General features: G+C 42.4%; 1 protein-coding gene across 2 annotated transcripts; it reads left to right on the forward strand.

Moving 5' to 3' along the window:
• On the forward strand, positions 1-27,219 carry LOC147895077 (uncharacterized). 2 transcript variants are annotated; one of them, XM_087384240.1, is made up of 11 exons: positions 1-468; positions 2,164-2,345; positions 3,189-3,246; positions 3,367-3,426; positions 3,634-3,702; positions 23,689-23,790; positions 23,935-24,012; positions 24,680-24,724; positions 26,172-26,234; positions 26,456-26,609; positions 27,202-27,219. In XM_087384240.1, the coding sequence occupies exons 1-10, from the start codon at positions 97-99 to the stop codon at positions 26,573-26,575; spliced, it is 1,149 nt and encodes a 382-aa protein (XP_087240366.1). In that variant the 5' UTR covers positions 1-96; the 3' UTR covers positions 26,576-26,609; positions 27,202-27,219. The 2 variants fall into 2 exon arrangements, with proteins under 2 accessions (XP_087240366.1, XP_087240365.1); XM_087384239.1 differs by lacking the exon at positions 27,202-27,219 and having other exon boundaries at positions 26,456-26,947.
• The last annotated feature ends 241 nt before the right edge of the window (positions 27,220-27,460 follow it).

Raw genomic sequence — 27,460 nt, forward strand, 5'->3', positions numbered from 1 at the left:
GTGAGAGAGTGCGTTGTGGAAGGAGGTGTTGGAGTAGCTTATCATCTTCTTCTTTATCAGTTTAGGGTTCTGCTGCAGCTTCACTGCTGGTCTGCTATGGAGGTTTTCTGCTGCCTCACAAATCGCCCTCCCTCCCCAGCCCCCATACCTTGTCTTAGAGCCCCCTCCTTGCCCCGCCCCTCGCTCTCTTTCCACCTCCCTCGCCCTATCCCTTTCCCTCCTCTAACCATTTCTGCTTCAACTCCATCCCTCGCCTGCCATTCTCGCAAGAAGCCGCCTGACCCGGACTGCATCGACACCTATCGCAGCTTGGCTTGGTTTTCTTACGTCTTTCGCTCTGTCTGGTTGGGCCTCGTCTTGCAATGGTGCATTGCCTCGGAGACGCGTCGATCCTTCATCACGGGCATTTTGCGACAGCATGCGAGTCGCTTTATCGACCGTAGCTCAGCTTCTCTCGTATTACCTCAGGTTTGTTTTGTTTGGCGCATGGAGCTTCGTCTTCGTGCACTTAGTCGCTTGTTAAAGATATCACGCTTCATGCATTAACATTACTCTCTTGGTGTTGATTTTTGTCGATAATTAGCCGAAATTTTATTACTCCATGTTTTTGGAGATAGTGCGAGAAACCCACCCTCTTTCCCGCAACTTACTTGCTTGATATACTTATTCATTCGAGGCGTACCGAGGGGCCTGGTATTGCTGTTTTGTATGGTTTGTTTCTCAAACATTCATAGAAGCTCAAGGTGAAAATAGGGGGTACTTGGTGGATGGGTCATCCCCTTAAAATCTTGTTCCGATCCGACTTTCCGTTCGGGAGAACGGGAGGTTTCTTTTTCTCACGGTTTAAGGGTTTTAAGGGTCTATTCGTAGGGGAGGAGTCAACCCGTTAGGACACCTCGTTCCCTGTCCAATTCCTGCATCAAAGCAGAGAGCTAACATACCCCTCAGGCCTCACGATCGTCAAAATCAATTGGAAAATATTTGATTCCGCATTGTCAATTACATTGTGGTGGATCCTGACCAATGATGCTCCTCTTCTTAGTGTCTCCCACAGCTTCAGAGGCCCAGTAAATACTAGTCAGTGGGTATAACATTCTCATCCTTAAGAGGGATCAACATCCTAGATGATGAAATTTTCATCACTTAGACGGAACAGACCTACAATCCTTGATCAAGTACCAAAGAATCAGACAATTTCTCAGTTGACACTCACAAAAATCAAGATAGCCTTCAGCTTGTGTGGTGCTATCAATGTAACTTGTAGTTCAACCAAACCTACAATCAGCTTGTCTCCAAAGGGAAAACGGAGCCTTGCATGCTCATAAGATACATGACTCTCAGAATGCCCTGTCAGAAGGCATGCGTATGTATACAAAATGTAATGAACTTTACCTCACCTCTCAAGTGAACTCTTCTCTTCTTCTGAAGCTCTCAGGGATCTATTTCCCAAACCATAGCTCTGACACCATGTCTAAGTGGAGAGGAGAGAGGAAGAGACTAAAGTGGAGAGGAGAGAGGAAGAGACTAAAATGTATAGGCCTATTTCCCATGTCCCCTTCCAAGGTCCTCTCTAGACCTTAGTATATGGTGCACTTCCTAACCCCGGCACCTGCAAGAAGAAAAGTTCTAGGGCAGAGGTGTGGTGCAGTTCATCCACTCTCCGAGCCTTCGTTTGTTGTAGTTGTTGAGCTGTTTGTCAGAGCTCTTAAGCAGCCTGTTGGTTCTGAGGTTTTCCCCAGTTGTAGCAGGGTTTTCTCTAGAGATTACTTGCAGTTCTCCTGTGCCTTTCTCTCCTTATCTCCTTCTCAGCGTGGTGTGTGGGCAGCGTGCTCTCTGAGTCTCTCTTCCCCTCTCGCTCTCCTCTCCTCTTCCATGGAAACTTGCATGCTACTCCGTCCCCTCTTGAGCTCTTGTACCCGCCTTGGTGCCGAGGACTAATGTCAAGCTTCCTTTTGGCCTTTCGTCTAGCATAATACTTTGTCAATGTGACTCGGTGGGAGGAACAATTTTTTTAGAATCACAGATTATTTTTTGCAACAGCCCGGCTATGCCATGTAGCTTTTGAATCTGACTTTAACAATGTCTGCTAAGACTTCAATCCCATTTACAGGTTGCATAAATTTGATAGGAGTGTGAATGGTAACTTGGTGTTTGCACTTGCAGCTTGTAACAGTGACAAGAAGGAACATCTTCACAAGGAGGGTTGCTTTGATGACACCTTTCTTGATTACAACCAGTGCAGCCTGCAGCAGCATGACCACAGTTGCACATGCTGAAGATTACAATGTCGGAAGGTCTTTTCTGCAAAATTTTGGAATTGGAGATGCAGATATTTACTATCCCAGGTCTAATTTTCTTAACTGTCCCCTTTTTCTTATTATTTAGGTTTTGACTTTCATGCTGATTTAATTGCTTTCTTTTCGTTCTTTACAAAAAATCTGCCACCTGACAGTTGTAGGCTATTCAGTCGTGGTAGTATACAGAAATATAGTATTTCTTGCACAAGGAAAGCTTTGTTGAACAAAATTTCTAAATTTGTACAGTTGGATATATTCTAGTCGTACAAAGGTATATATTGTTTGTTGCACAAGGAAATCTTTGTTGAACATTGCTGGTAATCTGCTTTTTGGGTGAAGCATTTCATGTGAAACACACTGTCTGGCAGTGTTCCACGCTTGTCACATTCAATTTGTGTACTCATTCTTGCTGCATCCTGTCTTTGGCTGATCCATAGTTGCAAGGCATTGGTTTTACCAAGTACCTGTATTCTTGTTTTATGTATGGTTCCAGAACATTGCTGGTAATCTGCTTTTTGGGTGAAGCATTTCATGTGAAACACACTGTCTGGCAGTGTTCCACGCTTGTCACATTCAATTTGTGTACTCATTCTTGCTGCATCCTGTCTTTGGCTGATCCATAGTTGCAAGGCATTGGTTTTACCAAGTACCTGTATTCTTGTTTTATGTATGGTTCCAGAAAATTCCTTTGGGAATAGTAGTTTTCTCCATGGCCGGGCTAGTCATTGGAGAGACAGATATGCACTCAAGGCCTGTTACTCCATTAAATGTTTGCATGATATCCCTTTTGGAACCTGATACTCCCCTTAATAAGATATTTGATATGGTTAAGGTTGCTAAAATATTATCTGCACTACGTATCTATACCATATGGAATCTACCTGGTTGCAGATTCTTTGAAGGATCGTGGATTTGTGATTCAACACTGGTGGCTTTGGATACACCTCAGGTCAGCGATCTTGTTGGAGCTTGTTGGTATGGCTGTAACAGTTGAAATAAAACTTGAAGGTCCTGTGTGCACTCTTTGAGAGAGCTGTATATTCCTTGCTTATAAATTGCTTGGTAACAGGGTGATGATAAGGTTGACAAAAAGAGTGTTGAATTTTCACGCAAGCAACTGGGTTATACTGTAAGCTCCTTCTCTCTCAAATCACCAGTTTGCTAAGGTTGAATTGTGCTTGGAATTTCAGCTGTGTTAATTTGCTAGTGGACTATGGAACACAGATCATGATGAAAGAGTCTCTGCATGTATATGTTAGCTATTTTATATTTGTAATGCTTTAAAAAATTTCTGATGCTTTGTGTACATGTGAATCTTTGGGAAGGAACTGAGCAGGTCAAATACAAGGCTCGCTTTATCCCATTTGGAAATAATATAATCGGCGATCGACTTTTTACAACATTGGTACTGCATTCACAACCATGTTGTTAATGTGTTCAATGTGTTTAAAGCAATAAATTTTCCAATTGTATGTGTTTAAAACAACAAAATTTCCAAGCATTAGCAATAGCTGCTTATGCTTGGGCACTGATGACGACATAAGCTTTGCTTTGCTTGCTACCCTTTTTTTTTCAAAATTTTTTTGTTAGCTCTTTTTTTTTTTTTTCTGTTACCTTACTCGTAAAAGACAGCAGTGACACTATCATTTCTCTCCCTCCTCCCTCTCTCAACAGCGACACTAGGGCCCAGGACAACAGTTGGGCTGGACCCCCCCGAAGGATTTTATTATTTGAGAGAAGATGAAGTACACAGTTCAGCGTAGAGCTGTGCATACAAAAAAAAAAAAATCCAAAACGAGAATGAATGAATCATTACATGAGTTCTCAGGCTCCCTTTCTTGGCAACAAGCCACTTGTCAATTTCTACATTACTTTCCTAATTACATGCCACTAAGGGCAACTTTGGAGTCTTCGAAGCACTTGGTCACGCAAACCGCCTCCTAGACTCTGATTAGGCTCCCGTAGCGCTTAGGAAAATAACTCTTCCTAGTACTTGCAACAATTAATTAAAGCGCACCACCATGGCACCCATTAATTGTTAGCGCTTTGCATGCAAACAATACATTGTGGACTAGTTCTAGTCAAGGTGGGCGTCTCCACTGAATACATGTGCACACATAACAAATATAAAAAAATATATTTATTCTCTGGTTGACCGGAGTCAACACTCTTGATTATAATTAAGAGGCTTTGACCAAGGGTTGAGGCGCCTTAATTATAGTCAAGTCTCTCCAACCGAAGTTGGCACAACTCTCCAACCGAAGTTGGCACATCTTGGTTAACCGTGGTTAACCCTCTTGGCACATGATGCATTCCACTTCTCGTTGCTTCTAGTTTTACGTTGAATCACGGGCGAAGGCACTTAGTCTATTCTCCCAGCCAACCTCGTTGGTTACAAGCTTCTCTGTTGTAAAATCCCAAAAAGATTCGTTTCGTCAAAACTCTCTGCTTGCTTAATTCCAAGAAGCCCCAAACTCCCTAGATGGATCTAGTATGCTACATGTCCTCAATTTAGGGTCCTTCCTTAATGCATCATTTACCCCTCTCTTGGGATATCTCTTGAACTCATCTGCCCCTTGACACATTTAATGCATTAAAGTCCCTTAGCCTTAGATCCACCTAGTCTAGTGCCATGTCACCCACACCAAGGACCTTGACCTTATTGCTTTTTGATCTTTTACATGAAGCCCAAACAAATATAATACAAATATTGATCCTTTAAAGGAAAATGTCGACTGACCCTCTCGAGGTCATGTTACCTCGACTTGAGCGTAACATTCCTTCCCTCTTCAGCATCAGCGTCCTCGATGATAAAGTCTGGGAACACTCTCCGTAACTGGTATACGGATTCCTAGGTAGCTTCTGATAGAGGTAGACCATGCCATGCAACCAACACCGTGGGTATCTTCCTGCATTGTTGTTCGGTCCAAGATTTTGGTTGGTTTGCGTCTTGCATTATCCTCTATCTCGTGAAACAAAACAACACCCTCAATTAGTGAGTCACATGTATGCAAAAATTTCTTTAAACGAGAAACATGAAACACTGGGTGCACCTTACAACCCTATGGCAATTCCAATTTATAGGCTACCTTGCCTATTCTTTTTAGAATCAACCATGGCCCACAATATTGAGGTGATAACTTAGCACACTCTCCTGCAGTCAAAGACTTAGAGTGCGAAGGAACTCTGAGAAAAACTTTTTCTCCTTCCTTAAATTCTCTAGCGGATTGATTTTCATCCGCATACGCCTTAGCTCTATCCATAGCTTGGTGGATGTTGGCTCTCGCAAGTGCTAGCATCTCCCGCATCTGAATCACAAAGTTCGCGGCACTAGGCACTTTCTAAGGTATTCCAACTATAGTTGGATTCGCTGGTCTATAACCATAGTTCATCTCAAACGGACTGAACCCTGTAGAGGAATGTTTTCTATCATTGTAGGCAAACTCTAACAATGGCAACCACTTGTCTCATGTATGTTGCCTCAATGACACATATGCTCTCAGCATATCCTCTAAAATCTGGTTGATTCTTTTCGTCTGACCATCCGTTTCTTGATGATCCCCACTACTCATTCCCAACTCAGTCCTTAGTGTCTCAAATACCGCAGTCCAAAATGACCGGTAAATTTGACATCTCTGTCTGACACTATGGATTTGGGTAATCCATGCAAACAAAATATATGTCTAATAAACACATCCGCTACTTGCGGGGCACTAACAGACTCTCTAGTTGGAATGAAGTGAGCCATCTTGGTAAGACGATCAACCACCACAAGGATAGAATCATATCCACCTTGTGTCGTAGGTAGCTCTACAATAAAGTCCATGGAAATGCTCTCACTTACCTAGCGGTATCTCCAAGGGTTGTAAAAGTCCGGGTGGCTTCACCCGTTCTGCCTTACTTACCTGACACCAAAAACAACGTGTCACATATTCATGAATATGCTTTTTCATCTTTGACCAAAAGAAATCTCGCTTCACGAGATCATATGTCTTCTCGACTCCTGGATGTCCCGCACATGGGTTATCATGGCATTGTCGAATGACTCTTTGCCTGAGATCATTCTGATTAGGTACTACTACCTTGCCATTTCTTTTCAGCATACCATCCCTTATGGCATATCTTGCGTAAGTTTGGTCTTTTCTGGATGCCAGATCATCCTTTTCCCCGGGTTTTAATACATGAGCCTTAGGCCAAAGGCTCTGGACGAACTCGTCCACCGTTTGAGTTTCTCTAATCTCGGTCATTAGAGCACTCTCTAACACCGTGAAACTCATGTTATGCATAATGCGTGACAATGCATCATGAACTTTATTATCCTTCCCTCTTCGGTACTGGATCGTCAAATTAAACTCTTGCATGAGTTCTGCCCACCTAGCTTGGCGGCCTCTCAAGTCGGGTTGTTTACAAAAATGTTTCAGAGTATCATGATCAACATTTACATAAAACTCTGATCCATACAAATAATGTCTCCATGTTTTCAAAGCATGGACAACAGCATACAACTCTAATTCATGAGTTGGTCAATTTCGTTGAGAGGGAGAAAGCTTCTTGCTTTCAAAGGCTTCTGGCCTTCCCTCCTGGAGGAGAACTGCTCCTACCGCAATGCCACTTGCATCGGTTTCAAGGAAAAACGGATTCTAGGGATCAACTATTTTTAACACCGGTCCTAAGACCACAGCTTGTTTTATGGTGTTAAAACTTTTCTGTTGATTCTGTCCCCATATAAAAGATACTTTATCCGAGGTCAGATCAGTCAATGGCGATACTATTTCGGAATATCCTTTGATAAAATTGGACAAATCCCAAGAATGATCGCAAAGCGGTCAAACTCTGAGAGATTGGCCAAGTCAGTATCGTAGCCACTTTCTTTGGATCCATTTCTACCCCCTCAGGAGTAATTATGAATTCTAAATATTCAAGTCTTACCATACACAGTATAATTTTCTTTTTATTTACATAAAGACTGGCTTTTCTCAAAGTACTGAACACTATTTCTAAGTGTTCAAAATGCTCAGTAATACTCTTACTGAATACCAGAATATCGTTAATAAAGTGTACTACAAACTTTTCGATATACGGACGTAGTAAATTGTTCATAAGCATGACGAATGTAGCTGGAGCATTGGTAAGTCCAAAGGGCATTACCAAAAACTCATAATGTTCAAACCTGCTTCTAAAAGCGGTTTTATGCACATCCTCGGCTCTAATACGGATCTGATGGTAGCCACATTTAAGATCTATCTTACTGAAAATTACGGCCCCATGTAATGCATCTAGCAAATTATCGATCCGAGCCATTGGATACCTGCGCTTAATAGTGATATTATTCAATGCTCTGTAATCTATACAGAGGTGAAAAGTATCGTCTTTCTTCTTCTTTAATATCACTGGCGAAGCAAAAGGTGAGAAAATTGGTTGAATCTGTCCTAACTTGAGGTATTCTTTCAATTGTCTTCGCATCTCCGCCTCTTCAGTAAAACTAAACCTATAGGGAGGTCTATTTACAGGTTCTGCCCCCGGGATTAGCTCAATCTTATGCTGAACATTCCGCTCTGGAGGTAACCCATAAGGTAACTCATCCCTAAAACAATCAGAGAACTCCTCTGTTATTTGATGAGCCAGCTTGGCCATCTCTCCATTTTGAGCAACATCAGTGCTAGTCGAAGAATCATAAACCGGCTCTACCGATGCTGTACAAAGAAACAAAAACTCTTCTTGAGCTTTTCGGATTTCTATCACGAAAACCAACGGTCCTTGAGGTATATCCCTCTCATCTCGTAAGACATACATCACATCATTCATCTTGAATTGATAAATGTGCTTTTTTCAATCTATGGCTGGATTCTTCCTAGAATGCCAAGCCTTACCCAGGGCTATGTCCGCATGAGCAAGCTTGGTCATTTCAAAATCAAGCTTATCAGCATAGTCCTGGATTCGAAGCTCAAACTGGGTAACCCTTTGGTCCCATACTTCAGTTGAACTTCTGTTTGCCATCCTAACTATATATGCATAGTCAGATGGGCTAGTTTTTAGTTTCAGCCTCTTTACGAGCTTGGAGTTAATCACATTGTGCGTTGACGCTGAGTCAAACAACACAATGACATCATGATTAGCTACTTGTCCTTTCATCTTAATTAACTCCGTATCACTAAAGGCTGTATACCCCATTGCTGCGGGCTTTGACAAGATATTATCAGGTGCACTAGTTACTAACTTAGTAACTGACACACGTAACAAAAAAGGTACTGACCTTTGAGAAGATCCCGCTAGCTGAATCTGCATCTGTTTTGCTCTGGGACTTCCCTCTATTTCCACGTCGCATTCTGAGACCATCATCTCAGCCATCCGATGATCTTTGTTCCGTGGACAATCTTTCCACTGATGAGGCTAAAGGCATAAAAAACATAAGCCTTCTCTCCTCCCTTTTTCCCTTTGCTCTGGGTTTGAAGAGGACTTCGACCAAGCCCGGGCTGCCATTGGTGTTACTTTTCTTTTCATTCCAATATGGTACTTGATTTAGGAGTCTCAACTGGTTTTGCCTGCTTGGCTTGACCACTAGACTGTGAGGCACTCGCTTTGCTATCCACTTCTTCTTAAATCCAGTTTTCGTCAGGTACCCATATTGAGTCCCAACCTGCACAAACCCACTTGATCTGTTCCCTTTTTCATCTTCATAGTTCAGGGCTATGGCAATTGCTTCATTTAGCGTGTTCGCATACTTAGCCCGAACTTCCATCTTTATCCGATCATTCAATCCAAAGATAAACTCTTTTACTTGGATTGACTGAGGTAGGGGTTCATCGATCTTCATTAAACTTTCTGTGAACTTATCAGTGTATTCTGCCACTGATAAATTTCTTTGACGAAGGTTTCGATATTGATCCCAAGCTCGGGATGCTTCGTCAGGAGGTAGGAAGTGTTTTCTAAATTCCTTTTTAAACCCCTCCCAGGTAGTGGATGCTACTCCATCTTTCTGCTATTTTATCCACCACCTATCCGCTGCCTCATTAAACATATGGGTGGCCTCGCGGATTTTCTTCATATCATTCTTGATTTCACAAATGGTGAATGCCTCATCCCATTTGTGTAACCAGGTATCAATGATATCGGAACTACGGTTAGACATCCAACCTTAATACTTTTCTGGCCTGTAATTGGCAATATTAGGCACCTTAGCCCTCTTAGGCTCGACTGTACGAACACTGGACTCCGGTTCCATCGGAGATTTACCTTTCTCCTCATGAGATGGTATGGTAGACATACTACATTTTCCTGAGTTCAGACTGCCCCACATTTGTTTGTAATTGCTTTGCTAAAATCTGTTGCAAGGCATCCTCTAACATCGCAATTCTGCCAGACAATGTATGACCTGCTGAGCGCGACACCTGCGGGGTCGGTCGGACTCCCAACTCGACGGATCCATCCTGGAAGCTGCTTCTTCCACTTCCATTTAGGTCAATGGGTGTTAAAAAAAAAAATAAAATAAAGCACCGCTTGAAACTGTAATTATAAATGGAAAGTCCAACTTCCAACTTTACAGCTGACAAAGCATATATCACACTGTAACCAAACCCGCTTTTCCCTATACTAGGGAAACTCCTGCAATCGAAGAAACCTCAAGCCCTTAAATCCAAAGGCATAAATCTGTTCCCAATCCAACTCACACACCTCAAAACTTCAAAAATTTAACCAAATAAAATAGAGGGAATAAAGAAAATTGAAAGTGCCCTGGTCATTCACGCAGCATCAAAAGATCATGTTGTTCTTGCTGTGGCTCAGCTACCCCATCGTCGGAGATCCAATTTGAATTTACAATCTGTCCTGCATAACTGATTTTTCTTGGCCAAAGACCTTAAGGTCCAACGACCTTAATCAACAGGTCCTCTGTCGATCGAATTTCTTCACGCAGCCCCAATGTCAATGATCTATTGCGAACTACAAAAGACGTGATCATTTACCACGTTCGTAGGTCTTTCACCCCAGCATCGATGATCACATTGAAGGACCTCCACGTAACGCAAATGTCACGTGCCAAAGTTCCCGGGCCCTAAGCTAACTGTAAACCAATGGATGTCAAAAATCTGTTGCAAGGCATCCTCTAATATTGCAATTCTGCCAGACAATGTATGACCTGCTGGGCGCGACACCTGCGGGGTCGGTCGGACTCCAAACTCTACAGGATCCATCTTGGAAGCTTCTTCTTCCACTTCCATTTAGGTCAATGGGTGTTAAAAAAAATAAAAAATAAAAAAATAAAACACCGCTTGAAACTGTAATTACAAATCGAAAGTCAAACTTTTAACTTTACAGCTGACAAAGCATATATCACACTGTAACCAAACCCGCTTTTCCCTATACTAGGGAAACTCCTGCAATCGAAGAAACCTCAAGCCCTTAAATCCAAAGGCATAAATCTGTTCCCAATCCAACTCACACACCTCAAAACTTCAGAAATTTAACCAAATAAAATAGAGGGAATAAAGAAAATCGAAAGTCCCCTGGTCATTCACGTAGCATCGAAAGATCATGTTGTTCTTGCTGTGGCTCAGCTACCCCCTCGTCGGAGATCCAATTTGAATTTACAATCTGTCCTGCATAACTGATTTTTCTTGGCCAAAGACCTTAAGGTCCAACGACCTTAATCAATAGGTCCTCTGTCGATCGAATTTCTTCACGTAGCCCCAATGTCAACGATCTATTGCGAACTACAAAAGACGTGATCGTTTACCATGTTCGTAGGTCTTTCACCCCAGCATCGATGATCACATTGAAGGACCTCTACGTAATGCAAATGTCACGGGCCAAAGTTTCGTGGCCCTAAGCTAACTGTAAACCAGCGGGTGTTAAAAAAATACGTCTGCCTTCCGTCACCTGCCTACGCGAACCGTACGCTCCTGCGACAGCTTGTCCTATGACCACCCGATAGCACAGCTGCGTCATCACCTGCGGCAACTAATCCCGTGACCACTCGATAGCACACGTCACGCACCGTTCATCCACGCTACCCATCTCACAAACTGATCAGCTGCAAATATTTCATCCTTGGTCCTCAGGATAGGTGGCAGAATAACCTCCCCATAAATGACCTCAAACGGGGCTTTCCCTGTAGAGCTGTGTACTGTATTATTGTAATCAAACTGTACCAATGGTAGTTACTTTTCCCAGTCTGAACCTTGGTCACCCACGTAGCATTTCAGCATATCCAATGCTGTGGAATTTGCTACTTCACTTTGACCATCTGTCTGGGGATGGAAAGAAGAAAAAAAATTCATATTCGTTCCCATGTTATCAAATAAAGCTCTCCAGAATAGACTGGTCATTCTGGGATCTCGATCACTGAGAATGGATTTAGGCACACCATGGTGCTTAAAGATCTGCGCCATGAAAAGCTTAGCCATATGATCTGCCTTTATGGTTTTGCGAACCGGAATGAAATGATCTTGCTTGCTGAATCTATCAATGATAGTCCAAATCCCATCATTCCCTTACTTTGATCTTGGCAAATAAAAAATAAAGTCCATTGTAATACTTTCCCATGGTGCCTGAGGCACGGGAAGAGGCATAAGCAGGCCAGGTGCCTTCCGTCTATCATACTTCACTTTCTGACACGTAAGGCATTCAGTAACAAATTGATGTATATCTTTCCGCATCCCTGGCCAAAAGAAATACCTCTCTAGTGCTAGAGTTGTTGCTGTAATTCCTCTGTGTCCAGCATAGGGAGGTGCATGGCATTCCTCCAAAATCTTTTTCCTCATCTCGTGGGTGATGCATAGGCAATCATCTTTCATTAGATATCCATCTTTCAGGGAATAGTGACTAGTGGACTGCCCCTCTTGCATTTGCTGTAAAATCTCGCCAAAATCTGCATCATTAGCATATTGTTTCCTCATGCCTTCTAGGTCCTGATGATAGGCAATAGTCACATTATTGATCTGGGGTCTTCGGGACAAGGCATCTGCCACTCTGTTCCGAATTCCTGGGGTATGGACAATCTGAAAATGATACATTGACAGCATGTTTGCCCATTTCATATGCTTCTCGGAAAGCTTGGTCTAAGTCAAAAAGTATCTCAGACTTTGGTGATGTGTTTTAACAGTAAAATCTGCACCCAAAAGATAGTGCTTCCATGTATGGATGGCATGAATTACAGCCAATAACTCTTTCTCATATATTCCCAGATATCTCTCTGCATGCCGGAGTCTCCTGCTCTCATAAGCCACTACATGACCATTCTGATGCAATGCAGCCCCAACACATTCCCCACAAGCATCACAATCCACATCAAATGGTTGATGTAAATCTGGAACGATTAAGATTGGCTCTGTAGTCAGCCTCTCCTTGAGTGTGGTGAAAGCTGTCTTTTGAGGAATTCTTCACTTGAAAGCTGCATTTTTCTTAGTAAGATTGTGGAGTGGAGCGGCTATATCCGCAAAATGCCTGATAAACCTTTTGTAGTAAGAACACAGGCCTAGGAAACTTCGAACTTCATGCACAGTTTTCAGCTTTGGCCATTCCTGAATGGCACGGATCTTTGCTGGATCCATCTGTATCCCATTCTTGGATATTATATGCCCCAGATAATGGATTTCTTCCAGGAAGAATTCACTTTTCTTGTTGTTTGCATAGAGCTGATGATTTCTCAGCTCTTGAAAAACTATAGCAAGATGTTCCTTGTGCTCTTCTTCGGACTTAGAAAAGACAATTATGTCATCGAAGAAGGTACCAGTGAACTATCTGTAGGGTCGGAAGATACGATCCATCATCCTATTGAAGGTAGCTGGGGCATTGGTCAATCCAAAAGGCACCACCAGATATTCATATAACCCAAAAGTAGTGCGAAATGCTGTCTTGTGCGCATCCTGAGGCTGTATCCTCACTTGGTGATAGCCACTCTTTAAGTCTATCCTGCTGAAAACTGAAGCTCCATTTAACTGATCCAGCACATCATCAATGCGTGGAATAGGGAATCTATTCTTGATGGTCATTTTGTTCAGTGCGTGGTAATTGACGCACATACGGAATGAGCCATCTTTCTTCTGTACTAGCAGTATAGGGGAACAAAAAGGAGAAGAACTGGGCTGAATCAACCCCTTGGACAACAAGTCTTGCACCTGAGTCATAATCTCTTCTCGTTGAGTTGCACTAACTCTGTATGGGGGCCTATTGGGTGGCTCGCTTCCAGGAATGAGTTCTATGCCATGATCCTCAGGTCTCTCAGGGGGTAGCTCCCTTGGCAAAGCGTCAGAAAAACAATCTTTAAAATTTTCAATAAACTCAAATTTATTCTGATCTGCCTCACGTGTTTCAGCATACATTTCCACATCTCTCTCTTTTACAAAAATCATGTAAGCTGAAACTGCAGACTTTATTTCTTTTCCAACAGAATTATTTGATACAATGGGAATAGTTTCCCCTCTATTCCTAGCAACCACACGATATTCTTTGCCCCTATGTACAAACTCCAGCACTCTTTCAGGAAGAGTCAACTTCACTGCCTTGCGATGAAACCAAGGCATACCGAAGACTATTGAATGATGTTTTAGTGGAGAAACGAAGAAGTCTTTCTGATCCACATAACTCTGTATATGAAGACGGCTTCCCTATCAAGGGAGTGACTGGCACAGGGTTTCCACAGAACCTCTAATCGGCATCCAAAGCCCTACCCAACTCCTCCGTCTTTATTCCCAGCCTCAGGGCTAGGTCCTCTGATATGAAATTATCAGTAGCCCCTGGATCAAATAAAATTTACGCTTGCTGGTCTCTGATTTTGCCCCATGATAGCAGTAATTCTCGTTCTTCTGGGTTTGAAACATGACCCAGTATATCAAGAATTCCTCCTGCCATTGGCTTTTGCGGTCCCTGTGGCTTCTCTGCGTCTTTTTCCTTCGAAGTTGAAGGCTTTTTTGGGCACTGGGCAGCCACATGCCCCTGTTTCCCACACTAAAAGCATTTCCCATCTCTACGAAACTCAGCTATTTGTTCAGAAGTGAATGGGGATTTGCCTTTATAAGTCTTTGAAAACTGAGTACCCCTCGGCTTCTGAGGCTGAAACCCTTTCTTTTCAACCTTGGGGTACTCTTTCTTTTCTGATTTTGAAAAATCAGTTTTCTTTCTTTCAGCACGTCCTGCATGCAAGGATAGTACTGTAGATGGATCTTGTAACGGCACAAGACTAGCTACTGAAGCTGAATGCATAAGGTCTTGAATGTTCTTTGCTCCCAAAGCATTTACTACTACCTGGATTCTTGGACTGAGACCTGCTCTGTACTTTCTCATTTGGGTTCCTTTGGAGATCTTTTTGAAAGGTGCAACCTGCAAATAAGCATCCCAAAACTTTTGGTTGTACACATCCACTGTATCTCCTGCATCCATTTGCAAACTGTCCCAATCTTGAAGAACGTGATCTCTAAACTGTTTAGGCATAAACTGTTGGTAGAAGGCTTTCTTGAAGTCCTTCCAGTTCTTTGGGGCTGACCCATCTGTGGTCTGCGCACTCCACCATGCACTAGCTGTCGCTGTCAAGTGTAAACTGACCATTCTTAACTTGGAGGATTCTGAAAACTTCTCTGTAACCGAATGCAACATCAAACTGCCTGATGAGCTGCATCTCTATCTTGTGAATCCCAGTGGATAGGTGATTGAGTCATTCTCCTACAACTTGTCTGAGATCTGCAAGTTTTTCACACACACTATGTATGCAACTGATGCACGCTGCCTTTGGTTTTCAAAGAGAAAATTTACCTCAACAAGAGGTGTCTTGCATTCACAATCTATGCTAGTACGGGGCTGTCAGCTCAAGGCATAAACTTAAAGCTGTGTGCCTCTTTTCTGGCTATGCAAATGGCTTCAAAAAGCATCTGTTTTTCCCTCTTTTCACTGCTCAAAGGCATGCATACTCTTTTTCTGCAAATCTCTGATTTTCTCTGATTTCTGCTTTTTCTGACAGTAAAATACTCTCTCAAATAGGTGAAAACTGCTAGCAGAAACAGTCTCTGCAACTGTTTTTTTTTGGGGAGGGGGAACAGTAACCAGATGGGTAACCGGCTGGTTACTCTAACCAGACTAACTGGCTCTGGTCTGGTTGGCTCTCAACTGGACCTCAACCATCTGTAGTCTAGTTAACCAGCTATGGTCTGGTTAATTAAACCGAGGTTAGTTGGTCAGACCTGGTTTGACTAACCACTCTAGTTTGGTTAGACCAACAAACTGAACCTCCAACCAGGTTAGACCAACAAACTGAACCTCCAACCAGGGTTAACTAACCAGAACTTAACCACTGGTTTGCCACATCAGCTTGCCACGTGTCTTGCCCAGATCATCTTGCATGTGCTGCCACATCAGCATCCACACCTGTTTGCCACGTCACCTGTCCCCCAGCATTGTCACGTGTCAATGACATGTCAGCTTTGAGCTGGATGCCACATCAGCCACCTATCAAGATCCCTCTACCACATGTGCGCCATGTCAGCTTGCACGTGTGGCCACCACATCACGTGTGTGCCACGTGTCTGCTGACTAAGACTATCTCTGCCATGTCATAACCTCTGTAGCCTTCTGGAAGTTCAAGCAATGCTTGGTCTCCTCGACGGGCGATGGCGATGGTGGCTCAAGCCATGAGTAGTTGCGACGAGGTCCACCCAACGGAACACGTTGACGAAAGAACGCCACCCAGCAATGCTTTCTGACGCAATAAAACTATTGCTCTGTTCATCACCAACGAACATCGTTTACTCCTGCCAACCCTCCGCCCGGGGTTATCGCTTTGTTCAAGCATCTTCGTCACACATGGACTCCAAATGATTCGCCTTCATCATAAGCGCCCACGTGAAAACGTTATTTCTATCGCCACATTAAATCCGAAAATTCCCTGCGTGGTCACAAGAACTACCCCCGTTGGCTCTTCGTGTCACATTTACGTAAAGGCGTTGGTTCTTTTTCCCACAACTAACAGTAATGTTTTGTCTGCATTAGACAAAAGGGGGCGTTCGAAGGCCACGGCCATTGGGCTCTTTGTCTCATGACCTCACTCTAATTAGCTCGTTTCAAAATTCCCTCTAGCCCTTACTATTGGCGCATCTCGAAGGCATCCAAATTAAAGCTTCGACTGGTGCCATGATCTAGAAATCACCAATCACCCAGGGACTTCACGTCCACAAACCGTCTCGGATCGTCACAGTTTGAGGAAGCTGTGAGACCATGCTCTGATACCAATGTAACCTTACTCGTAAAAGACCGCAGTGACACTATCATTTCTCTCCCTCTCTCCCTCTCTCAACAGAGACACTAGGGCCTAGGACAACAGTTGGGCTGGACCCCCCCGAAGGATTTTATTACTTGAGAGAAGATGAAGTACACAATTCAGCATAGAGCTGCTCATACAAAAAAAAAAAAAAAGCAAAACGAGAATGAATGAATCATTACATGAGCTCTCAGGCTCCCTTTCTTGGCAACAAGCCACTTGTCAATTTCTACATTACTTTCCTAATTACATGCCACTAAGGGCAACTCTGGAGTCTTCGAAGCACGTGGTCACGCAAACTGCCTCCTAGACTCTGATTAGGCTCCCATAGCGCTTAGGAAAATAACTCTTCCTAGTACCTGCAACAATTAATTAAAGCGCACCACCATGGCACCCATTAATTGTTAGCGCTTTGCATGCAAACAATACATTGTGGACTAGTTCTAGTCACGGTGGGCGTCCCCACTGAATACATGTGCACACATAACAAATATAAAAAAATATATTTATTCTCTAGTTGACCGGAGTCAACACTCTTGATTATAATTAAGAGGCTTTGACCAAGGGTCGAGGTGCCTTAATTATAGTCAAGTCTCTCCAACGGAAGTTGCCACAACTCTCCAACCGAAGTTGACACATCTTGGTTAACCGTGGTTAATCCTCTTGGCACATGCCAAGTCTCGTTGACCGAAGTCAACACTCTCTGACCGTAGTTAGCTTTGTAGTTCTCTGGTTAACCGTAGTTAACCCTCTTGGTAATAAACAAAGTCTCCCCGACTGAAGTCAGGTTTACTTGACCAGAGTCAAGTATCTTTGACTGTAGTGAATTCTTTAACCATTAAAAGAACTCTTTGACCATAATTAACACATATAAAACTCTTTAATTATGATCAAATAAATGGTCAATTGTACTTTGACTTAGGATATTTACATTGTGGTGACATTTTCTCTTTCGTTTTTTTTTAAATTTTCTTTGTAGAATGTAGGACTTTTGAACAGCAAAAATCTGAATTTGTACGATTGGATATATCCTATGTATATTTCCAATAGATCCACTTTATGCCAGAGTTTTGCCTTCACCTCCGGAGTGCCGACAGAAACTCAGTACGAAGACTTTGTATAAATGGATGCTCAAGTATGTGTGGGTGTGTGGATTTGTATGTGTGAGAGCATACTTTTATACTACGATCTACACCCACTGTTGGGCGTTGATGACGTCAGTGGGGATGTCATAGTAGCTAGTCCTTGCTATGCGTGATGGAGTTTATGGTTTTCAATCTTATGAGTGACTATCGTGAGATTGAAACTGCACTATGTTGTGTTTTTAGAGGATGAGTTTGGGAATGTTCCTGGATTCATCTAGGTATATATATTCTATGTATATTTCCAATAGATCCACTTTATGCTAGAATAAGGGTTTTCAAGGTCTTTTTGGTCTCATCTTGGTTAATATAAATTATTGTCAAAGAAAAACTATTTGTTGACTTTTTTGCTTGCCTTCAAACAAGTGTTTTTTACAGTGCAAAGGTTGAACTTTCCTATTATCCTTGAATTTGCACTGCAGTACTTTTTTATCGGATTCTTCTCGACTTGAAGACTTGCTTTTTAAAGAATAGTCTCGCTAATCGGTACAAAGTGCCCTATTATTCAATGTGCAAAGGCTGATGCTACTGAGAAAAAGAAGCCTTGCAATGCCTCTTTATAGAAAGGGACACTCAATGCAACATGATAGAAAGACTTTGGATGAACTATGGTCATTCTAGAATTGTGGTGAATCTAGCTGGGATAGTGAGATGGCTGCCTAGAGTCTGCTGCAGATGAGGATTAGATATCGGTGTTCCCTGCTGGCCCTTTTGACTGCTGCAAGGGAAAACATGTGTGTCTCTTGCTCCTCCACATATGCTTTTATTATCAATATGCTTTTCGCTTTTGTTTAATACTTTTTGTTCGAGGTCCAAGATTAGATATACATTGATAGGATAGAGCGCTGGATGTGCGTATATCCATGCAATGTTTTGTAAATCTGTCTCTTATGTATGCAAAGTATTCTTTGTTTGAAATCAAGTAGCCAACAATATCAATAGCAAGCAGTGATGGAGGAATAGTTTGGCCACATCAGGGAAAGGAGCCTGGATCACCCATGGTCATATCGCCACCTTTCATATCAACAAAAATTTGTTCCAAAGCTCAAGGCTAGGTTTGGGGTTAGCAGTCACTGTGAGCAGCTCTGGGTTACACATTGGCCACTGAACCAGTGCGCTAGCAGGCTGGAGTGGAGACCTTCTTCTTAATGTGGTGGGTGCAAAGTGACACACTGGCTACTTCGACAAGTGCGTAATAGTTCCCTAATAGGAGATTTTGTCGTATGCTGTGACCCCTTTGTAAGCCCTTGTCTAGGGACAGTCAGGCACAAGCTACGTAAGTCAAACTCTCAGCCTTAGGTCAAAGTTGAAAGATCAGTCCTTGTTCACTAGTACCCATTGGAGAACCGTAGGGTAGTGTTTCCGTCTTAGGTTTAGGGATAGGTTTAGGTCCAGCCTAGGATAGGAGCCCTTTTGGGCCCCCTCAAGGCTGGAACAAGTGAAGAGAATGGCAGGGGAAGGGCTGCCTTTATAAGCTACCCTGCACCCCTCCCTAGGCTGCATTTATGGTGCCTAGGGCTGGCATTAATGGGCCCTAGGGCTGCCAACCAGCCCCAAAAGCCCTATAAATAGGGGCCTCCATGCCCTCTTTCCTCATTCAGTTCTCCCAGCACTTCAGCCTCCTACAGCTCCTCCTCAGCCCCCTCTGAACAGCTTGACACGCACCCCTAGTGGCCCTCTGACCAGCCTCAGCCTTTGGCATCAGTTCAGCCCTCGGGGAAGGTGTTCATGCAGCGTCTTATACCGAGATTCGGGACATCGAACGGAGTAAGGTTTGGGGTCTGTTTCAGTAGCTTTTTTCTGTTACAGTTTTACACAGCTTATTATTTCAGTCATCTCTCAACTCTCTTATAGGATCTATCACTCCTAGCTTTCGCTCAGTGTGGACAGCATCAAGGTCTCGGCATTGGTCGGCGTTGGCTCTCGGGTTTTTGGATCTGCTATATGTGTGCACAGTGAGCTCTTTAGAAGCGCATTTTCGTGCTCTCTCGAAGAGTGTTCTTTGTATTTTTTCAGCTCTCCAAGTATGAAGCAAATTCTCCCTTGATTGGGGGAGGGGGCCCTCAATGGGTACGAGGACCCAATCAGTTGTCGACTCTACTCTCTCTCTACCCTCATCTCCTTTCTCTCTCTATGGTAAACAATGCTAATTTCTCGCTAAAGGTTTAAAGAAGGTCTTGTTGTGAATTATATGATCAGATTACCGTTGCATGTTACAACTCATCTAAACCCCCACAAAAGTCCCATAAAACCACGACTGTCACTCAGGTTTCAAAGGGTCACTCCTCTTCACTTGAGGTTTTTCTCTCAACTTAGGATCGTGAAAAGTCACAACCCCTTAGAAGGGTCACCCCCTTTCATGCCAAGCACCTAACCTTATAAAAAGGGACCTAGGGGGGCCAAAAAAGGCACATCCACCCTTTCACCTAAGGCTTACTCTAGGGTCACATGGGGTTACCTTTAACCCACATCTTAATTTTTGGCAAGCCTAGCCCCAAAGCGGTTATTTAGAGCAGCAAAATGAATCCCGATTTAAGTGTGTCTCTTTGTTGATTGCACCTCCCATCCCGTGTAGAATTTGCGCCATAACTTCCCTTACCTAGCCGATTTGGCTGTTTGCAGTTCGCCTGGATTTGCTCAGCATTGTTTGTTGCCTTCAATCGTCAACCAGGTCACCAAGGATTTGCATTAGTCCAACACTCAGGCCCTGCTAGCAAGATTCACCAATATTCAGTGCCTCTTCTTCTTCGTGCAAATTGCCTCTGCCAGTGCAAATTTGGCTTGTTTGCCTTGACATCAACCACCTTCTGCCTGCTCTCAAGAGCACCTTCAATCTATTGATCCTCTGCTATCACCATTTGGGACTTCTCCTAAGAAAATAAAGAGTAATCTTTATTAGAATTGACTTCGGTCAAAGAATTGTGAAGTTGGTTAACCAAGAATAAGTTTTATTGTTTTGAATTTTGCCTTGCATTGGTAAAAAGAGAACTGTGGGGATGCCCACAAGGGACTAGAAATATATCAAGAACTAGAATGCATGCATTAGTCTAACCTTTAACGGGTTAAAGTGTTGGTTTTTGTTTGTGGCAATGTGTAGGACCAAGAGGAGTGCAAAAAGGCCCTAGAATTAAGGGAAAAGTGCAAAAAGCAAGTCCTACAAGGCAAAAAGCACCAAGATGTGGGCGCCTACTTTATGGAGGACCCAACAAGGCCAAATAAGCAAGAATTCTAGCACAATTTCCAAGAAAAGATCCCTAAAGCTGATTTTTGGGAAAGCTCAGCTTTCTAAGAAAAGTATGCCTCATTTAGGCTTAGGAAAAAGCTAAAAGCTAGCCTCAGCTTCTTAGAAAGCTCTTGCTTTCGGGTTGGAGGCTAAGTCTATAAAAGAAGAGCCTCAGAGCTCTAGAATACACCGATTGTACTCAGTCCATGCTCCTGTGAGAGCCAATTGTACAACTCATTCTATTTCTATCTTATTGGCAATTCGATTTCCACAGCTTCAGCACGTTTCGGGAGGAGTGTAGGGAATTTCCAGCGTCGGGCATCTTGCCTCGGGTACCACGATTCGCTCCTGAGAAGTTCCGTGTGAATTGCGAACTATTCCACCATGCCAAAGTGAATTGCAAATTTCATCTAATTTGGGTTTCAGTGGTATCAGAGGGTGGTTTTGCTACTTTCCTTGGTAGCAACGGTCCACAAACTCGGCAAAGAAATCCGTCAGGTGCATATCGGGAGACCTAAAAAATCGCACCGGTTTGCAAGTGCATATTGAGAGACCTCGGTAATCGCAACCATTAGGCGCACGGCACCCAACAGGTAGAGATTCATCGGTTTGTATGGCACTCAGAGCGGGTGGGGCAACAGAGAATCACACATATTATTTTTAAATTTTGGCCCATACCCCGGACTAGTGGTTGAACCATATAACCAAGAGACATACCCACCCATACTTCATTGTGCATTGGGCCGGCTCCCATCTTCACTCGTAAGCGTTTACCTCCTTGAAAGGAGTAGGGGCTTTGCAGTTGATTGATTTAGGCCCAGTCAAGTTGATTCGGTGGGTTCAATTTTTCATCTCCGACATCATGGTTTCAGAGCACGGGAGTTCAGCTACGAAAAGGCCCAGGTCAACCTCTAGACGATCCAGTAAGAAACATTCTAAGGGATCTGAAGATGACCATAGTGAAGGATTTGTGAAAGAAAAGATAAGGGAGTTTCAGTCTCTGAAGCGAAAGCCTCAATTTCAGCATCTATTCGAGGAGTTGTGTTTTTCATCCTTGGCCTTGTCATCATGTTTGTTTCAATACCACAAGCAGTCCACACAACGCTCAATCTCTAAGGATTTCATCCTCACAAGAGGTACATTGTTTTGGCCTCATTGTTTGCCACTTTTTTTCATAATCTCAAGAGTCCCACATTTGATGCTATTACAATTTACATTGATGTACAAGCCTATAAAAGTTACCCTTTGACATCAGCTTCATACCGTTTGTGTTATCTAGGATGATGTATTCTTTGCCAACAAAGTCATCCTTCATTAAGTTGCCCAAAGCTGAATGAAAGACACAAAATTCATGTAGGCGTTTGGCACATTCATACAAATCATGGTGATTATCTAACGATTTGTTTTCTTCCTTAACTCTTCTGATATTTCTCTTGATTATGGCTAGTATAATAGTTTGTTGTTATCTGATTATGGTCAGTACAAATAGATATATAAGTTTTTGTGTTAATATTTATGCATAATGTATGAGGAATCGATGTACTTGTAAGTGTTACATATCTATCTTCCTTGCATGGCACACACAATCTTAGATAGTTGTATTCCATTATAACTTATATTGGACATTCGGAAGTGTGAGAGGATTACACAATCCAAATTATCCTCACTTGGTGGAACTTTTTTTTGATTCGTTTGTAAAAGAGAATGGAAAATAGAGAACACAAGTTGCATGAGGTTTGTCCTTGTGCCACTATCCAAGTTTGTTGGTACCAAGGGTCCTCAAACCCTTATGCTTGTGCATTATGGGCATATGTGTAGTAAATGCAGTATGTTCTCTTGGAATAAGGATGACTTATTTGCATACAAGTTTACATCTTGATAACATGCTTTCCTTCTAATGTACAGGGAAGGAAATGTCTGGATTTAAACATCATCACATCCATTGATAGACCTTGATTGAGGAGCATAACTTATGGCATGCGTTCATTTTATACATGAAAGGAAACATGTGGATTTAAACAATCTTGCACATCCATATCCATTGAGAGACGTTGAACAAGCATAAATCTGTGCATAAGGTCGCCCGCCCTCTAGTGATAAAAGACAGAAACATATGGATTCAATCATGGCAATATCCCATCCAAGGTAGGCATTAAATGAGCCAAAACTTGGCATTAGATTTGTCCCTAAGTGATGAGGAACTACTCTTACAGGTTACTTTAACAACCCCTTTTCTTGTTCTCATTTGCTATATAATGGCAGATCTTAAAGGTGCCAAGTTCTTCATTAAGCAATTTTGTCAATCTTCATTAAGCACTTAAGTACTTTATTAAGTAATTAGCAAGCAGGGGTTTACCCAAGATATTTACATTATGTTGTGTTTTTAGAGGATGAGTTTTGGAATGTTCCTGGATTCATCTAGGTATAAGTAATTAGCAAGCAGGGGTTTACCCAAGATATTTACATTCATTTGATGTCTCTTAAAAACTCCCTTCTTTTCTTGTTTCGTTTTCTCTCTCCTTTGTTTTATTCGCTTGTTTTACAAAATGTCTAAGTTGTCACAAACTTTTTGTAGCTTGAAATTTCTTTAATGAGGTTTTCCAAAATTGCAAAAAATATAGGTTATTGTATGGCTCTGCAATTGTGCATAGTTTGAGTTAAAAAGTGCTTCTCTTGTATGCTTTTCTGTGTATACCTCAGAGATTTGGTTATATTTTAGATGATGTAAATCTCTAAACCTGCAATGGTGAACTTATGCATTCCTTTTTTTCTTTGGGCGTGTAGTCTCTTGTGGAGTCCACTGTGGGACGTAAGTTTGTAGATCATGGAATTTGGACGCCTGAGCAGCCTGATCGCCTGACTCTTGTGTTGCGGGGAGGAGTAAAGGTAAATCAAACACCAAATTTTGTGCTTGTGGCTGATCATGAAGCTGTTTCTTCAGTCGGAAGTGTCTTAGATATGTGTTTGATGAGGAAATATTATATCAAATCGGTTTGACGTTGTTTAACATACCATCTATTGTCTTTACAGGTCCAAAACTTTGTGACAAAGCGGTCAGCTTCCCTATCTGGCCCAAACCAATTTGATACGTCAGAGTACTCGCAACAGGTTGGTTTGTGGAAGGGTTTTTAATTGAGAACATTTTACAATAGTAACAACCACTCCCTTCTACCTCTGCCTTCAACACACTCACCACCAACCCACCCACATCTACACACAACACACATTTCAAAGATAGATGGGAATACATTGCCTATTAATTGCTAGAGCGGATTTTTGAAGGTATGGATTGTACTATAGTCCAAAGATGAAGATATAGAGGCTTTGCAGGCTTCTCCTTCAAATATAACGACGGCTTAATAAAATTAGGGATTGCTCTCAAGGGTAGGTATGTTTGTGATGTAATATTCATTTCTGTAGAGTTGGCAATTTCCTTTCGTCTTCGTGTCTGCTTGTAACTCAATCTGTACCTCTTTGGAGGAAATATGGATCATTAATTCATGGCATAGGAGGCATGTTAATGTTCCAGAATGACTTTTTTATACCAAACCCCAAGAAAAGAGGGCAATAAATGCATTGTAGTAGTGTGATTTTAGACGGACTTTGGGTCTCATATCTGGACAAGTCTTTTACATTTTCCTTAGAGTTCACAAGTTATCATTTGTCTTATTCTCTTCATGAACAATAAAATCTGTTCTTGACTAGTTTTCAACTGAAGATTCTGGAAAAGGAATGATGTTCACATGGTTCTAACAACATACTATTGTCTTGGCAGATTTTTGACAATGCTAGTGTTGAAGGTGGTCCTCCAACAATTAAGGTTTGCATCCTAACCTTGGGTGAGATGCACCACTGGTCAGAAGGTGCATCATGCATGATTAGATTAAGTCCGCTTTCTCTAGATGCACGTTAAATGATTTAATCTCATCATTTTAGTACAAAGAACTCTGTTTAGAATTGCAGCTATTGTCGACCAAGTTTGTCAATTGCTACTATTTCATTTCTTTTCTTAGGAAGAGTCCATTGTTCAAGTGAAAAGCCTTATTTGTCCCATATTCATCTCATGTTTTGGCCTTTGGCATGCTTGTCTTGTATTGGCCATGGAAAGATAGTTATTGGCCTAATTGTGTTGATCGAAAAGGCATGGTCCCCTCTCTGTCAGCCAGGCTGTCATGCCCTAGGTAAAGTCTTTCTGCATCCCCTACGATCTAGCCATGATCCGGAAGGCCCCTTGCCAGATCCTCTGCGCTGTGTGGCAGCTCCTCAGGCAATGCAGCACTGTCTTGAGGTCATTGTTCACACAACAGAGGCTCCTCCAATCAATATGCATTTGCTCCAATCATGGGCCGGTGAGCAATCCCCCATGGGCCACCGCATGAAAGCTCCCATGGTCGGAGGCTGGGCCATAATCGGGTGGCACCTGCTGCTCCACCCATGGATTCTCTCTCGAGGGGGTCCATGCAGCTGCCTCCATCTGAAGATGTGGTCCAGTATATGTAGTGTATGAGAAGATGGGGACCTTTGTAATCCTATCGGAGGGCTCTGCTCGACAAACAAACGGTTAATCTGCACTTGGTCGCCTGTCAGTGCAAGTGTGAGCTAGTATGAAGCAGATAGAACATTGTAGCCAGAAAGGAAAAGATTTTATTAAGCTCTGGAAGTTGTAGAGAGTTGAGAATTGTGAATGTAACAATGCTGAGTTTGTGCTGCCAAACTGTGTGTATACCCTGTATTAGCTCATTGGTGAGTGGCTCAAACTTTGCATGTTGGTGAGGCACCCTTAGAGGGATGGTGGGACATGCTTTTCTGAAGATCTCCTTGCAGTGTGGAAGTCTGGTTGGCATGGAATTTGAGGTCTTGACGTCTTGTTCTCTTAACTCCAGCAACTCATCTAGGAAAGGAAATGCAAATCTGGTTTTTTAAATCTCTGATTGAATTCAGAGCTCTTTTTCATTACTAGAGGAAATATTTCTCTCTAGACATGCTTTACTGACTCTGGGTAGTTGTCTTGGTGCAACAAGAAATCCAACCATGTGCCCATGATGTGCCTCTAGTATTAGGCCCAGTAAGCTTCAGTTTAACCAAGTAAGATCGTGTAACTCACTTAAGATCTTCTTGAGATGTGCGGTTTGTCAAATTGTTTCTGATCTCTCCTATGATGATTTTCATTATGCAATATCTTATTTGTTTAGGGTAACACAGGTTGTCTTTTCTATTGTCTAATCGAGTTGTTGGTAATGGCTACTCTGCATTGCTGTCCATGGCAGGCGAGCCAAAATCGTACTCGATATCGATGGGATACAACTACTGAGAACATCTCTTCCATTGAGGTTCAAAAATTCAGAGTTCTTTAATTTGATAATTAATACTTGTTTCCAAGTGAGTTGCAGATGTATGGTGATGTTGTGGGTTTGATTATCTATGTACACAATGGTCGTAAGAGGATGTAGCATGTTGTTTTGAAGTGCTTCTGTGGAGCGGATGCCATCTTCTTACTGATGGTAGGGTCTCTGATTGCAGCTGTGTCCTTACATAAAATCTGTATCTGCAGGCTTTTCAAAGAGTATCAATGTTTCCAGTTATCCAGGAAGGACTATCTAATATGGACATTATGAGTCTGGACAAGCCAGTGACTGTTTATAAGTACATTATCAGATTCACTCGTGAATGATGCTGAAGAGCCACACTTTCATTATGAGTAAATGGTAAAAATCTCAATGTGGCTTGTTCCAGGTTCTCGATTGCTAGTGTGCAGCTAGGGGTGCTATATTTTTCTGTGTCTCCTTTCCTCCCTCTCCAAATCTTCTTTCCCCCCTCCCCCTCTCTCTTCTCTCTCGTGTTGTATCATTTGTTTTTCTTTTTTTTCCTGTAAGAAAGGATATGTTCTAATCTTATGAAAGTCTATATTGTTTTATTGTGGACCTGGGGGTGTTCAGTTTGGGGGAAGCTGGAATTGACTGATTTTGTTGAAAAGTAGTTTCTTCCTCTTCTCTTCTGGCTATTGTGGAAGGCTTGTTCAACCCAAGTGAGGAGATACTGTCCTTTGCACAAGGAAATTCTGGAAAGGGAACCAACTGAAAAAATGAATAATTGAGCATCTTCGTGTTCTATCTTCTATATGTGCACATATGTAGATTCTGAACAGTAACATCTGAAATGTCATAAAATAATTGTAATTTGTAGTTCGTATGTGAATGCTGGTAAAGTTTCACTACTGCATGTGTGTTTTGGCTAACGGCTGTCATTTCACCGGGCCCTCTCTTTCCCGTGTTTTGTTGTTGATATTGTTTCTTGCAGGAGGCCATGCAGCATAAGGATAAGGTTGTGGAGGCAAATTTATCTCATTGCCCGTTTTTGTTGAACATTGCATCCAATGGTGAGGCTTGTAAACCTTAGAAAACCATCTTCGGGCAATGGTACTGATGCCAGAGGATGGTGTTGATCAACCGGAAGTTCTTGTGTTTGCATTGAAAGTTTTGTATAGTAGTCTACCAACTTCTCGTAGGAGAGATGATATTGAGGCATTTCGTTCTGTTTAAGCTTGTTGAGGACATGA

Source organism: Dipteris shenzhenensis, chromosome 13 (assembly GCF_047967505.1).
Source record: "Dipteris shenzhenensis isolate YYH24624 ecotype China chromosome 13, Dip_SZ_1.0, whole genome shotgun sequence".
Classification (NCBI taxonomy): domain Eukaryota; kingdom Viridiplantae; phylum Streptophyta; class Polypodiopsida; order Gleicheniales; family Dipteridaceae; genus Dipteris; species Dipteris shenzhenensis.